This window comes from Thermobia domestica, chromosome 6 (assembly GCF_964235325.1).
Source record: "Thermobia domestica chromosome 6, izTheDome1.hap1.1, whole genome shotgun sequence".
Lineage (NCBI taxonomy): Eukaryota > Metazoa > Arthropoda > Insecta > Zygentoma > Lepismatidae > Thermobia > Thermobia domestica.
In genome coordinates, this window is record NC_137459.1 from 241,066,444 (window position 1) to 241,082,543 (window position 16,100).

Consider the following 16,100-nt stretch of genomic DNA (forward strand, 5'->3'; position numbering starts at 1 on the left):
TCGTTTTTACTTACCTCCAATAATCATTTTCAACTTGATTGGCTTGGTTCTCATTTTCACAGATTCTAATGCTGTTCGGAATGTGGCATCAGTAACACGATCACATCCGCTGATGTCAAATTCTTCCAGATCCTTACAAGAGGATAGTATCCTAGTAACAGAAAATACAAGGAAAGGCTTTACAATTTAAGATCCTGTCTAATTGTTCTAACCGAAGGCAGGTTATCGCCCATTATTATATATTGTTGGTCTAGCTTATCTAGCTTATGTAAGTTTAACACTATTTACCAGTTTTAGTTATAGTCTAGAACTTCCAAATTTCAAAATCGAATCCGAGTTGGTGGGGGCGCTAATTTCACACACCCTTTAAACTAACACTGCTTATTTTTCCGCCTTCTGGGTATAGCACAATTTCTATTTTTACGGCACGATCTGAGCACTAAATATTGGCAAAGGTTTGATTCGAAATTGAGTTAGTGGGGACTAACTTCACACTCCTTCCCAAATAATTGTTAGTAATTTCTCTCTTTCTGGATAGAGCACAAATTCTAAAACATGCGATACAAATGAGCACAAATTGAACACTAAATATTGGTATAGACTTGAATCTAACCTGTTGTTGATGGCAGAGGAGGGGGAAGGGGGGCTAGTGCGATGTTAGCCCTCCACGTTTTTGCTGAATTCTATTGTTGTGAATGGAGCACAAGTTTTAAATTTTACGGCACAAATTAAGCAAAATTCGTGATGGTACTTGAAACCTTTACAAAGTAGTGGGAGGGGAAACAATTTCATGCACCTTCCCTATTTTTAAAGTTTGGCTTTCTTGGATTAAAAAAAAAAAAAAAAAAAAAAAAGTACAGTGTGATTATAAAAACAGTAATAACGGTAATGGTAATAATTAATTGATTTCTTAGAAATTCGTTATAGATGTAGATTTAAATACTTTCTAATCCTACCAATGCTATTAACTAAAAAATTATTATCCAAGTAAACTTTTTTTTTTCCTTTCAGTGAACAAGTGAACTGTGTGGTGTATTGTGACACAACAGCAGATTTCGATATTATGGGTTTTAATATTAAAATCGAAAGTGGTAGATTTATAACTTCCAGTTGCTCTAGAGAGATAAGGTCGGGGATCGAATCTCTTCTTCAGACACTGAATTCGTGTTAAAACATTCTTTCTATCTATTGCAGTTTTTGATCCATGGGGAACATAACTGAAACCGGAAGCTCTATAGATTTCTACTCCTGCTAGTTTTCTTATAAATATAAGGGAGAAAATAGAACCTATTTCTACGATACTAAATCCATATAAAGAAACTATCTCCAGCTATTTATTATCGTGTTTCTTCACGGCAATCAGTGTACAAACTGTTTTTTAATAAGCTAAGTTTGAACAGAAGGATAAAAAAGGGGATAAATTCTATTCTTGGGACGCTAAATTCATTTCACGAACGTAATTTTCGCTATCTATTACATTTTTTGGTCTATGGTAATCAACACTGAAGCCAGAAATGGGTGATTTCTATGATTTTCTATATGATTAGAGGCTTAAGGGAGGATATTAATTTATTCTTCAGATAGAATCCATATTTAAAAAAAAAAAATATTGATATATCTTACATATTGTGGTATGGTACCAGTCGACAGATAAAATAGAAGGATTATCACGAATATACCGTTCTATAAAAACGTTAGACATAGAATAGTTTGGAAGCCTGAAAACGCAGAAAATGAGCCACTCGTATAAAGAATGAATTTAGTTTTGATTAGAAGCATTTGATTCCCTACAAAAGGTAGCGAATACTGTTTAACGTATACCAAGTACTGTGTTGTATTGTTATAGAGTGGATATTATTATTATTATTATTATTATTATTATTATTATTATTATTACTGTCCCCTTGTTATAAATATTTAACGAAATATCACTGTAATTGATATGGATAGTCCAAATTAGCACAAAATAAGTTATTCATCACAGATACGCAATTCTCACTTATATTATTAGTCCCACAATATATTTTTGCTCCAGCCTCCGAGCATTGACGGAACGACCATGTAAATATGCATGACAAAGGAACAGCACGCGAAAAACCGAGTAATTATCGGTACCAACCTACAAGAAGGAAATACCCCAAAGAATTCATTTCGGCGAAAAACCGAGTAATTATCGGTACCAACATACAAGAAGGAAATACCCCAAAGAATTCATTTCGGTATATGTAAATCGTTGACTAACCTTGAAACTTCTAAAGCTATTGTGACAAAATGAGTTGCAGATTTTCAAAAGAGCCAGATGTCCATTGATGATAAAAACTTCGCTCCGGTGCATCTTCAACAATGACCAAGAAAACATTGTGTCATCCATGACACGTTACTGCAGAATCGATGACCATTGGTGTATTATAGAAACTATTGGTATTTAATATATAAGAGATTATAACCACCACTGACGACGTGCTGAGCACACAGGTCTGTAGAAGAGCATGAGGAAAATATCGGCTAGTTACTCAAATGTTCTGGAAGAAAGCGTGAGTAAGTGCTCGCTTGTGAGCACGTCATTTATCTATATTAAGAGAATACAAGCAGGTTTTAGTTAAGATTCATAGTTCAAGATACGACTTACATTCACGAAACACATCTCATCCCCGTTTCAGAAGTATTTTATGTGAGATTGTTCAAAGCAAGGTGGAATTCCACACTGGCCTTATAAAATTCTGAGGGCATTGTTATGATGAACTCTCTACCAAATGGAGATACAATCACTGGAGTATACTATTGCAAACTATTAAGCCGTTTACGTGAGGAAAACAAAAAAGTGAGATTGCCATAGAAAGCTGTCTGAAATCGTTCTAATGCACATAACGTGAAATTTATAGCTATAACAACACACTGCGAAAAAAAACAAAATGTTGCCTCCCAAATTTACGATCCTCAAACCTCTTTTCTGTTCCATAGCTTATTATTATTATTCATAGTAATAATAATTGAAAAAACACGCTCTAACAGTGATGACGGAAGTACTATGGGTGATATTGATTTCCTGAACACTAGGACTCCGGATATTTCTTCAGGTTTACGAAAATCTTATGGTTCAATATAAGAAGTGACCTGCACTAAGGACAAATTACATTGAAAAATATAGAAAAATGTGCGATTCCAGCTGTTCGACTTTTATTTTTGGTTAGATTATAAAGTTGGCAATCATCTGTGGCAGTACCAATCTTAGATTTTATTTTCAAGTTAAATCTGATTCTCGTTTTTAGTTCATGAAATAAGAAAATACGAAAATAAGTTCATTTGTAAACAATTGTATCTGAAGAATTAGATTGCGATGTAACTGTTATACAATCATGTCTATGAATTTATCTTCACCTGTAATAACTTCCGCGCTTATGACAGCTTTACTTACATAATTGAGCTCATTACGAAAAGCTACCAGACATACTTCTTTCTACCTAAATTCCGAAATTTGTTCTGGAACTTCTGGAACCCGGACTCAGAATACTTTATTACTGCACGTGGCTTTACGTCATGTCCACGAGCTATTAGATTATCAACCTCAGCAAAGATCCTGATATAAAAGATTAGGTAATCTCAAGAAAAGGGGAGTTCTGACAGATCCGGGAGTTGATTCAGTTTAGGTAGTTCATGGAGTTGGGTCAGTATCTCTCTCTATTGTCATCATGAACATAACGACTCCTTCCAATTTTAACACCGCCGAAACAATGAGTATTCGGCATAACCACTATATGACTAGTAAAGGACTACTAGTCATCAGTACTCTGTCTCCGAGGTAATAATTCACCACCGACAGGAACTACATTAGAATCGGAGCTGAGCAGTAACCAATAGCATGGAAATGAAAGCTTCATCCTTATCAGAACATACCAAGTATGTGTCAGAGAAATCTGCTTGTGCTAGGCTTACCAAGTGCATAAGATAATTCATTCACAGACACATAAATTCACATTAAAAATTAACTCTATTAAAGCTCTTTTTAAGTTTGATATATGAGATTTAATTATTGTACCTCTCGCTATATACCCCCAAATTAGAACCTAGAATTAGAACAATCTCATATAACAATACATCCGTGTGTAATACAATTAAAAAAAGAAAAAAAAAAAAGAAACTACGGCAAGAACAGCAGAAAAGTTAAAAAAAAAAAAAACTAGTGGAATTCGAACCAGGTTCGAAAGTACTGAATCCTCACAAAAAGGAACAACTTAACACGCATGGCTATCAAAAGATCTACAAAGTTATCTTCCAGTTGTATTGATAAATAATGAAATTCTTAACCTTTCTCTTTTTTTTTTTTTTTGCTTTTTTTTGTTTGTTTGTTTGAAAATCGCGCTTCTTCTTTAACTACAGCGATTTTTTCTGCATTTGGCAAGGTGTTATTTTGTTTCAAAAGTATCACTACATCAAGTAACAAAAGAGGAGCCGAGTATTTCAAACAGCGAACTGTGAGTTGTGTTCGGAAGTGTCGTTATGTTTTACCACTACTTCTACTATTACTTGGAATGCGTTGTTGCTGAACTAACAATTTAAAGGGTCTTAAAAAAGACCAGGAGCACAATTATATTATGGAAAAGTGTATATATTTCTGTTCACGAAAACCTAGAATGCCTTCCAAAGACTAACTATAAGTCCAAAAAATTGATCCTAGACACTTACGAATTTCCTTTAAGTCTGTCCATTTTTGTGAAAGACAGGTGTGGAAATTGAATAATAATATTACCGTATGTATACGATATTTTTGTTGTAGATCAAAAAATAGCTACCATACAGAAAAAATACGGTAATTTTAAGTCGGAAATTTGATACATTATTTTTAGTCTAGAACAATTAAAAACGGAAGAGATCGAAGTAGGGCCAATATCAATAACTACGTTTACATTATATAGTGGTTATGATGGGACGGACGCCAAGTTCGAGCGCTTTATAGAATTAAAATGAACAAAGAAATTTGACACGCACATACACCACTTACATGCGAAAGTGTACGCGAGAATCAAAATCATGATAAATTATATTTAACATATATCTGTTTAATATGACTAAACTAGATTTCTACATACTTACAAATGAGTAGGAATAATACAAATTAACCCTAGAAACACTATATAAGAAATTTCACGGCGCACACAAAATTATACAAACAGTTGCTTTGCTAACAAATGAACGTTTTACTACATGTTGTTGCTTCTTGGGAGATTGACTGCACAGTGACTTTTCATTTCTTTTGCATCTGCCAGTGTGCAGTGTTGTTCAATTGTACTCTGTAAGTGGAGTCGTAAATTTTCAATACTATGCTTCGTATTACACCAAATAACGTTGCTTAGGTCACAGCTGTCCAGTGAAAAAGGCACAACAATTAAGTTTCTACGAAACCAGGAAGATCTGCCATACTGTTCATTCACCAGCTCATAGCCCTTACTATCAGTGTTTCAGTATGTCCAGACACACCGAAAATACTACGCAATTCTGCCACTGTTTCATTATTTGGTCCTATCTATAAGGAGCGTGGCGCTTTGCGCATCAGAGACGTGAACATTGAGAAAATCTGAAATATCCAAGCTGAAAGCATTTGCAATGTGGTGGTAGCACAGAATGCTGTCCATATCATGGACCCACAGGAAAAGGAACGAAGGCGTACTAAAAGAAACTAATGAAGGACGATAGATCATGAAGATAATAGAAAAAAGAAGAAACAGCATGCTTGGCCATCTTATTCGGCCCTCCGATTGGATCACCGTGTTGATAGAGGGAAACGCAGAAGGAAAACGAGGAAAAGGAAGACCAAGAATAGATCTTACGACGAAGAGACCTTATCAAAATATAAAACAGCTCTCTCAACGGAGAGAAAACGTTTAGAATTTCCATGTTGCCCACCAACCTATGACTGAGGTGAGAAAGATAATGATCTATGTTTACATTCATGGAAACGAACACCTCCACGTGTATATCGTCCGATTCGAACGAAATACGTTCCATAGAATATGCTTCTGTAGAGGGCATTCTCATTTTAGTTTAAAAGTCCAGGCCACCGTAGAGGGGCATGCTTCTCGTAGTTTGAAGGCCGTTGAACAACACGACAAGTGTGGTTGTTTTTTAAATCACAGTCTATGTGTTTCCAATGTTAGATGATGCCAGCGAACTGCAATTGCGTAACTTCGAGCACAGCTGTATAGTGTTTGTGTGTCCGAGTAGATGTCTTGCAGAACTGCTGCTCGCCTGGATCTTGACGTGTCAATTTCAGTTGTATATAGAATAAAAGGCAGAGGGTTCTACCAACAGACATACTCCTGGTGCCCCGCGATAAACAGGATGGTTCATGGACAGACGGATCATTCGGGCCATTCTAGTTGACAGGACGATTGTCGCTACTGCAATCAAAGTCACTGTGGCTCCGCATCTAAGGAAAGACTACGAAGAACCGACTGTTTGGTGACAAGTCTACATTACTGGGTTTCTCTCGCACGAATAACCCTGACACTTCTGCTTTGTCAAGAAAGTCTTCGGTGGTGTCGGGAGATACTGAAATGACGAAGCAAATAAAGGTTTGTTCAGCAATGAGTTTTTCCGTGTTGGACACTGTGTGACTATTCATACTGTGAGCACGAAAATCGAGCGAAGTTTGTACTCGCAATACAGAAACTGCAACTATTATTATTACGGTAAGGGACCAATCAGCTCACATTCGGGTTGCCACTGGTCTTCATTCAACGAAGTATGAGTAGTGCATTGTACAGTCCCGACATCGTAAAGTCTCTCCTCCATTCCTGCATAACATATTCCGCGGACCCCATTTAATATCAGTACCATCTACCACTAAGTTCTTTTCTACCACTTTACGCCATATCCATAAATTCTTACTCGACTTCTTAAATGTATTTCCATCAGTGTATTTATAGAAGCCCGAAAGGAAATTGGAAAATAAATTGCTTAGAACACAAACACTTAGAAACGTACACCACCAGTCATTTCTCTAAACGCTTCATTACATGGGAGGGAAGAGAGAGAGGGAGAGAGAGAGAGAGAAACACCAGAGTAGCTGTGAATCGTCCAGATGATCACCATGTTGGATCATATGATCATGTCACCAAATAGAGAAAGTTACGAGGAGGGAAACAACAAAAGGGACATGTAGGTCAATACGAGTGAAGGAAATAAGGAATAATAAACGAATTATAATATAGGGAAAAACTGAAAAATAAAAATATTTCAATTAACTAAGAAATTATCTAAAAAATTCTCTTTTGACAAAAAAAATAAAAACTTAATGATGAAGATATTAGGAGACAAAATTATGTACGAAAAGTAGTGACAAATAAGAAAAAAATAGCAAAGATAAAAGTAGGCATACGGGAAACGGATTAATTGTAGTAACATACGAAATTATGACAGGACCAGTGGTCGATCGTGGATAGTATGCTATGAGTTCTTTTATCTCTTTTCGAGGGAAACGGTAAGACTGGGGATAAGATTTTTAGGACACTGGCAAGATATGGTTGAATCTACTGTTTTGGTGGTTTATGTATTCTGGATTAGGTATATACAGAATTTGAGCACTGCAAGGGTATCGATGATTGCTGACGCTAATCGAGAGAGAAATTAAAGAGTTTTGTCCACATCGAAGGCTAAACGCTGTATGAATTTAAGAGTCATGGGAATCTTAACTATCAGAGTGGTGGAAAGTGCTACTTTCGGGATGGAGTGTTGGAAGCTGCTACCGAATACATGACAAGTTTTACGTCTTGGTTTCTGACATTTCGTTGATGTTGGTGCGAGTGTTTCTCATAATGAAGGTTGGAGAGAAGAGAGAAGCATATGGGAATAACCAAGAGTTATTAGTTTCTATAGGGAGCGGAGGCTATAGGTATTAAGAAGTTTAGAGTAGAGGATTTTACACTGTGAAGGTTTGTTGTTTTCGGTGGGGATTTTTGTATGACTAAATTTTGTCGATAAGATTGTGGTAGTATAACCATTTGAAGCCGTGTAACGTGGGTTCTTGTCACCACAGCATGGCGCGTCCTCAGGTTGCGGATCGAGGAGAAGGCCTCTAGATATAGAGGTTAGCTGCGAATATACTGAATAAGCAGTCGCGGACAGCCGACTAGGAGTGGTCCTCCAGCTTGGGGGTTTGGGTAAGGCTAACAACCTCATCCTGTAAAACAAAAACAAAAAAAAAAAAAATAAAAAATAAAATAAAATAAAAATAAAAATAAAAAAAAAAAAGCACTTGCTCAGAAATATTCACAAAAGCCTCGGACAAGGACTGATAACTTGGCAACCTCAGCAAAAGAAAATAGACATGAGATTTGGAACATGGAATATTAGGAGTCTTTATAGGGCAGGCGCGTTAAAATTCGTAACGAGTGAGTTAGAGAAATACAGAATGGATGTAGTAGGAGTTCAGGAAGTTAGGTGGGAAGGAAATGGATCTGTGAATTCCGGAAATTTTACGTTCTTTTACGGGGAAGGAAATAAAAATCACCAGTTAGGAACAGGGTTTTTCGTCCACAAACAAATATGACCAGCAATTAAACAGGTTGAATTTGTTACTGACAGACTTTCTTTTATTACTCTTAAGGGACGGTGGTGTGATATTATTGCTTTAAATGTACATGCCTCAACTGAAGATAAGGATGATGATATAAAAGACAGTTTTTACGAAGTGGAACGGATATTTGACCAACTCCCGCGATACCATATGAAAATTCTATTAGGGGATTTCAATGCGAAGGTAGGACGAGAGGATATTTTCAAACCGATTATAGGGAACGAAAATCTGCATAAGGAAAGTAATGATAACGGTGTTAGACTCGTGAACTTTGCCACATCCAAAAACCTAATCGTGAAGAGTACAAAATTCCCACATCGCGACGTTCATAAATACACTTGGACATCACCAGACGGAAAAACACATAATCAAATTGATCACGTTTTAGTAGATAGAAGAAGGCAATCTAGCATAATTGATGTCCGGTCGTTTAGAGGGGCTGATTGTAACACTGACCACTACCTGGTAGCAGCGATAATACGAGAGAGGTTATCGTTGAATAAAGGTAATATTCATTGTCCAAAAACGGAGAGACTCAATTTAAAGAAATTAGAAGAGAGCCGGGTAAGAGAGAAATACCGGATTGAAGTTTCGAATAGATTCTCGGCTTTAGAAGATTCGGAGTGCACTAGTGTTGAGGATACCTGGATTGAAATTAGAGATAGCATTAAAATTTCAGCAAAAGAAAAATTGGGACACGCGGAAATACGTAGGAACAAACCATGGTTCGACCAGGAATGCATAAAACTAGCAGAGAAGAGAAAACAGGCAAAATTACGCTGACTACAAAATCCGAATGAAATAACTACACAAAATTTCGCAGATATCAGGCGGAAAATTTCCAAAACTTTTAGAACAAAGAAACGCGATTTTCTGAAAGCTAAAATTAAGGAACTTGAAGATAGTAGTAAAAATAAAAACATCCACGACATGTATAAGGGAATCAACGAATTTAAGAAAGGCTATCAACCTCGTGCTTATATATTAAAGAAATCTGACGGTACAGTTCTCACTGATACGGATAGTATCTTAAATAGAAGGAAAGATTTCTTTGACGATTTGCTTAACACGCAACCAAAAACTAGTGTGTGTGGAGAAAAGGAGATACACACCGCAAAACCGTATATTCCAGAACCCAACCGAATGGAAGTAGAAACCGCTATAAAGAAATTAAAGAAACACAAATCTCGGGGTGTAGATGAAATTCCGGCTGAGTTAATTTTAGCTGGAGGCGAAAAATTGTGGAACAAGATACACAAACTCATTCTCCTTATCTGGAACAAGGAAGAATTGCCACAAGAGTGGAAAGAATCAATCATTGTTCCAATTCACAAGAAATGCGACAAAACTGACTGTAATAATTATCGAGGCATTTCTCTTCTGTCTGCATCCTATAAAATCCTTTCAAACATTCTATTAGCAAGACTGACCCCATACGCAGATGAAATTATTGGAGATTATCAGTGTGGATTTAGATGAAATCGATCAACTATCGACCAAATATTTACCATTCGCCAAATACTCGAAAAAAAGTGGGAATACAATACCCCGGTACATCAACTATTTATTGATTTTAGAAAGGCGTACGACCCGGTTAGGAGAGAAACATTATACAACGTTCTTACAGAATTTGGAATACCGAGAAAGCTAATTAGATTAATTAAGATGTTTAAATGAATCCCAAAGTAAAGTCCGGGTAGGAAAATTTTTGTCCACGAGCTTTCACGTCGAAAATGGCCTGAAACAAGAAGACGCGTTGTCGCCATTATTATTTAACTTCGTTCTGGAATACGCTATAAGGAAAATCAAAGATAGCAACCAGGGCCTAGAGTTGAACGGTATTCACCAGGTTATGGCATATGATGATGATGTAAATTTAATAGGGGATGATAGGAGAACAATAGAAAGAAATGCAGAGATCTTATTAAACGCTTGCAGGGACATGGGTTTAGAAGTAAATGCAGAGAAAACTAAATACATGGAAGTGCGTCGGGACCGGAATACAGCAAATTATGGATGCGTTAAAATATTAAATAATACTTTTGATAAAGTGGATACTTTCAAATATCTAGGATCAATATTAACAGAGGAAAATCATATGCACGGAGAAATTAAATGTCGACTGAAAGTACGGAATTCGTGTTACTATTCGGTTCAAAATCTCTTGTCGTCGCGAATTCTGTCGAGGAATTTGAAGCTTAAAATATACAAAACGATAATCATGCCTGTTGTTCTCTATGGCTGCGAAACATGGTCACTTACTCTAAGGGAAAAACATAACAAAGTATTTGAGAACAAGATCCTGAGAAGAATATTCGGACCCAAAAGGAACGGGAATGGGGAGTGGCGGAAACTTCATAACGATGAACTACATAGTTTATATGGTTTACCCAACATTGTTAGGGTCGTCAAGTCTATGAGGCTTAGGTGGGCAGGTCATGTAGCTAGAATGGAAGAAAGTAGAAACGCTTTCAAAGTCTTGACTGGAAGACCAATCGGAAAACGACCATTAGGAAGGCCTAGGCGCAGATGGGAGGACAATATTAAGATGGATCTCGCAGAGATTGGAATACAAAGTAGAAACTGGATGCAGCTAGCTAAGGATAGAAGTCAGTGGAGAGCTTTTGTGAACGCGGCATTGAACCTTCGGGTTCCATAGGCCATAGAGTGAGTGAGTTTTATAACCATTTGAAGAATGCTCGCGAAAGACCTTGAAGTAGTTGTTCAGACATAGCCTTATATTATTATTATTATTATTATTATTATTATTATTATTATTATTCTCATGAGCAATCATCCTAAACTCCATATCGACTTCCTCTCCTTTAACCGCATCCTATGCATCACAATATTACCTGTCCAAACCACATCGACTTAACGATGCTCCTCAAGCAGAAGTCCCATGTAGCATCCAGAAATTTATTCCAACTTCTCCCTTCTAAGGACACCTCCCCTTCCTAGCAGCCATATCTGGAAATAGTCTACGAATCCTTTGTTTCCAAATGAACTGCTGAACATCATTTCCCAAATACCCGCCAAGGACAAGATAATTACATCTGAAGAGGTAAGGTTCTCTTGGTCTTTCCTTCTGATTTCAATATGTCATCCGTTTTATAATGAACAAAAATTGTGCAGACTACCAGTCGCAGGCACTGCTGCAACTTTCTAACTTAATTAATTGCAGAAGATCCGAAAAGGACTCACTCACGTTTTCCTTACTACAACTCCAATATTACATAGCCAACCATGGTCCACTTCAGGGTATATGTCAAGCTACCATCTCACAATTTAGTTTAAAAGCACCTAAAATTTTCATCATCTTAAAACCGACATACATGGCATCTGACCTATTGTTTCGAGTATTGAAAGTCACACCGAACCCACCTCCATCTTCCTCGACTACATTTGACCCCACAAACCACTTTCTATATATTGTTCATTTTATCACCGATTATCTTCTAATACCATCGTAACCTCCGTAGGTACACTCCTCCAAATCCAAATACGCGCGCGAAGTTCCTTAAAAACTGAGCTTTGGTAACAGAAAATTAAAGAAAGTGAAGTAATGAAACTTCCGAACATAGTCGGCAGTTTGCCCACTAAAACTTCAGCTCTTATTTCGTTATTTAATATAGTGTTATTTTCAGAACATTATACTGCTTTAGTAAGTGTAGAAAACTTTTTGGAATTAAAAAGCACACATATTTTCGACCAAAAACAAAAGCTATAAAAAGCAGGCTTGCTAAGGGGTTTGGTAGTTATTTACACGTACAACTAAAAAGTAACTCCACAGTTTGTTTCGACAGCAGTGTTTTGAACCTAGTTCGACTCCCATTGTTTTCTTTCTAACTTTAATGCTTCCTTGCCTTACAATTCATTATAATATATATATATATATATATATATATATATATATATTACACAAGTGTGATTGAGGACATTCTAACCTAACCAAAAATAAAAGGTACGGGCCACCGCATTAAGCTTTCTCGCTCCATTTAATCACATTAATCTGTAGTTATTAATTAAACATATTCTTGTGAAACACAAACAAAATTATAAAGCATTCTCGAAAAGCATCGCCTGAAGAAAGCTCATCACCGAAAGTAGACTACCCCTTGTGTATTTTTTTTTTTTTTTTTTTCGTAAGAAATAACTTATGCCATATATTAAGATTGCTAATCAGATATTTGTTTTAAAATATCAACAAAATCGCATGAGTCGTATTTGAGGAAATTGTCAACACATTTCCAAGACTAAACTATCTCCTGTGGACATGTTCATAGAAGTGATTATTAACGAAATACACAAACATAGCCTGAATCGTTTTTGAGAAAATCGTCCGAAGAAGAAAAAGAAAAAAACTCTCAAACACAACAATTACATCTATTGAAGGCAAAGTTCTATTGGCAAGAGTAAACTACCTCTTGTGATTTTTTTCCATAAGAAATTATTATCCTATATTATAGTGCTATAAAATAGTTTGTTTGTGTGTTTGTCTGTCTGTCTGTGTGCGGCCTGGGGACCAGACAAGTGGACGGAGAGTTACCAAATTTTGGTCAGGGGTACCTTGGTCCAGGCCCCAGATCAAGACGAAGCGTTTTTTTTTCAAATTTCGAACCAGAGGGGTCTCAGGGGGGGTTTACCGGGACTGGCCTGGGGACCATACAAGTTGACCGAGAGTTACCAAATTTTGGTCACGGATACCTTGGTTCAGGCCCCAGACCAAGGCGATGCGTTTTTGTCAAAATTTGAACCAGGGAGGTTGGCAGGGGCGTTAAATGAGACATGTAAAAGTAATGCAAAATTACCGATATTAGTGTCAAATCCATAGTTTTCGCGGTCGCTGAGATCAATGGTGACACTTCCATTAGCGATGACTTGCAAATTCAGCTACCATTGTATGCGAGCCGCGGGTCATCGGGGGTGGGGTGGGGAATACCGAGACATGTTAAAATAGCCCAAAATGATCGATATTAGTGTCAAATTCATAGTTTTCGCGGTCTCTGAGGTGAATGGTGACACTTCCATTAGCGATGACTAGCAAATTCAGCTACCATTGTATGCGGGCCGGGGTCACATGTAGGGGGTTTACAGAAACATGTAAAAATTATCTAAAATTACCGATATTAATGTCAAATCAACAGCTTTCGGGGTCGCTGAGCTCGATGGTGAAACTCAAGATCGCGTTTACTTTGAAATTTAGCCTCCATCAGCTTAGGAACGGGGGTCGTCGAGACGAAGCGTTTTTCTTTTTTTTTTTAATTTCCAACCAGGGGTTCTCATGGGGGCGTTTACCGGGACCGGCCTGGGGTCTGGGCTGAGAGTTACCAAATTTAGCTCACGTTTACCTTGGTCCAGGCCGCACGTCAAGACGAAGTTTTTTTTTTTTTTTTTTTTTTTTAATTTGAACCAGGGGGTGTTTACCGAGACATGTAAAAGTAGTAGAAAATGACCGATATTAGTGTCGAATTCATAGTTTTTCGCCGTTGCTGAGATCAATTATGAAACTCCGATCGCATTCACCCCATTCGGCTGCGGGCCGGAGGTCACGGGGGAGGGGCGATACCGAGACATGTAAAAATAATCCAAAATGACAGATATTAGTATCAAATCCATAGTTTTCGCGATCGCTGAGATCAATGGTGATACTTTCATTAGCGAAGACTATCAAATTCAGCTACCATTGCATGCGGGCCGGAAGTCAGCGGGGAGGGGGAATACCGAGACATGTAAAAGAAATCCAAAATGACCGATATTAGTGTCAGATCCATAGTTTTCGCAGTCGCCGAAATGAATGGTAATACTTCCATAGGTGTTGACTTCCAAATACTGCCCACATGCACAGAATGGGTATATTCAGCTAGTATAAAATATGAACAAAATTATTTTTGAGGAAATCGTTCGAAAGTACTCGCCACCAAGAGTAAAGTACACCTTGTAGACTTTTAAGATCAAATGCGCTATGCCACATGATCAGGTTATTAATGAAATATGAACAAAATCGCCTGAAAATCATTTTTGAGAAAATTAAAAAAAACGCACCCAAGGAATAAACTACTCTCTCTCTCGTAGATTTTTCCAGAAAAATGATTTGTACCATAGTGGTGCTTGCAATTTTCGGATAAACTGGTATCTGCCCACCCGCTCGTAACCCGATGCATTCAGTTTCACACGATCGATACGCGATCAGGATCATTCGATACGCGATCAGGACCCGTTTGAACCGTTCGCTCGAGTGACTCGTTTGGAATGTTAAAACCGATCGAGCCTTTGGACGCATTAGAAACAAGACCTGTTAAAACTCTTAGACTCACATAAATACTCGCATAGAAAATACACTATCTTGTCATACAATAAACATTTGAAACAACTTTAAAGAAAATAATAATGATAAAATATGTTGTTTTCATACAAATTTCTAACACTATACAATTGGTTTTGCTTTAAAAAAAGAAAGACATTGAAAATGAAAAGTATCTTACTTATCGGCAAACCTAAGTGAACTTTGTAACGATTAGCGTTCCTGAGTAGAATTGTACTTTCTTGGCTAAGTAGTAGACATACATAGTAGTGCAGGTATTAAGTTGTGTTTCTGTTTGTTCGTGATAATGTACTTGGAGAATAGATGGTTTCATGGGTAGAATAATAGAAGGTAAGTTGTTTTCGATACATTGCCTTTCTGACCAATCGGTATGGCACCCAACAAACATATGTGCCACTGCCTTTTTCATGGAGTTAGTCTATCTCTGATCCGCCTCCTTATTTTTCTATATACAATAATATTCAAATCTTATAAAATTCTTTTCTCAAACAAGTGTGGCATTGACTTCAAAATTCCAAGTAAAAACTATATTGAAAACTTAGTAGAATAGGTTAAGAATACGTGTACACACCTACTAATAATGTAATATTTCATTCTAATACCTGTCCAACTGCTTAACACTGGCTCCTCTCTGATAGTTCTTCGTATTCCGCGTATGTATTAACTTCCAATAAACTGTCCGCCGAAACTTATATCTACCTCCAAATCATATCTACACTTCAAAATTATGTAATTTCTTTTTACGCTGCTCGCCATTAAAAGTTCAACAGCAAGAAGTAGACAAAATAGAAGCCCATTTTTTCCCCCCGATTTAGAGGAATTTTTATGTTACGCAAGCTTTTAAAATTGTTTCTTTTCCTTTTTACTTTCGAGCAACGATAGTAGGAAAAAAAGTATCGGATTACAGGTTTCATGCTGAAAAGATGATTTTTCGATCTCCGTTCGTCTCTGTTCGTCCTAAGGTACACTTGCCTAGAAGAGCATACCGTTTCACGTATTGATACAAATTTTAAACTTAAGGTTTTTATAAGACTCTTCAGGGAACTTTTTATTTATTTATTTTCTTCTTACCATCAAAATGAAGAAAAAAATGAAATGAAATCTCTGAGGTTTACGTCCCACGATTATGCCCGCTAGGCTAAAGGAGACGGTGATGATGAGAAATGAATGGAATAGTGGCATGAAGAAAGTGGGAGGAAACGG

The 16,100-nt window shown here is 37.0% G+C and overlaps 1 protein-coding gene across 2 annotated transcripts in view; it reads right to left on the minus strand.

Annotated features, from left to right (window-relative positions):
• The window catches only part of LOC145688442 (uncharacterized), a 187,710-nt gene that overhangs the window by 21,903 nt on the left and 149,707 nt on the right, over positions 1–16,100 (minus strand). For both annotated transcript variants that reach the window (XM_081762676.1, XM_081762675.1), the window contains one exon: positions 15–151. In XM_081762676.1, coding sequence (XP_081618802.1) covers positions 15–151 — 137 coding nt within the window. The remainder of the gene's footprint in view (positions 1–14; positions 152–16,100) is intronic.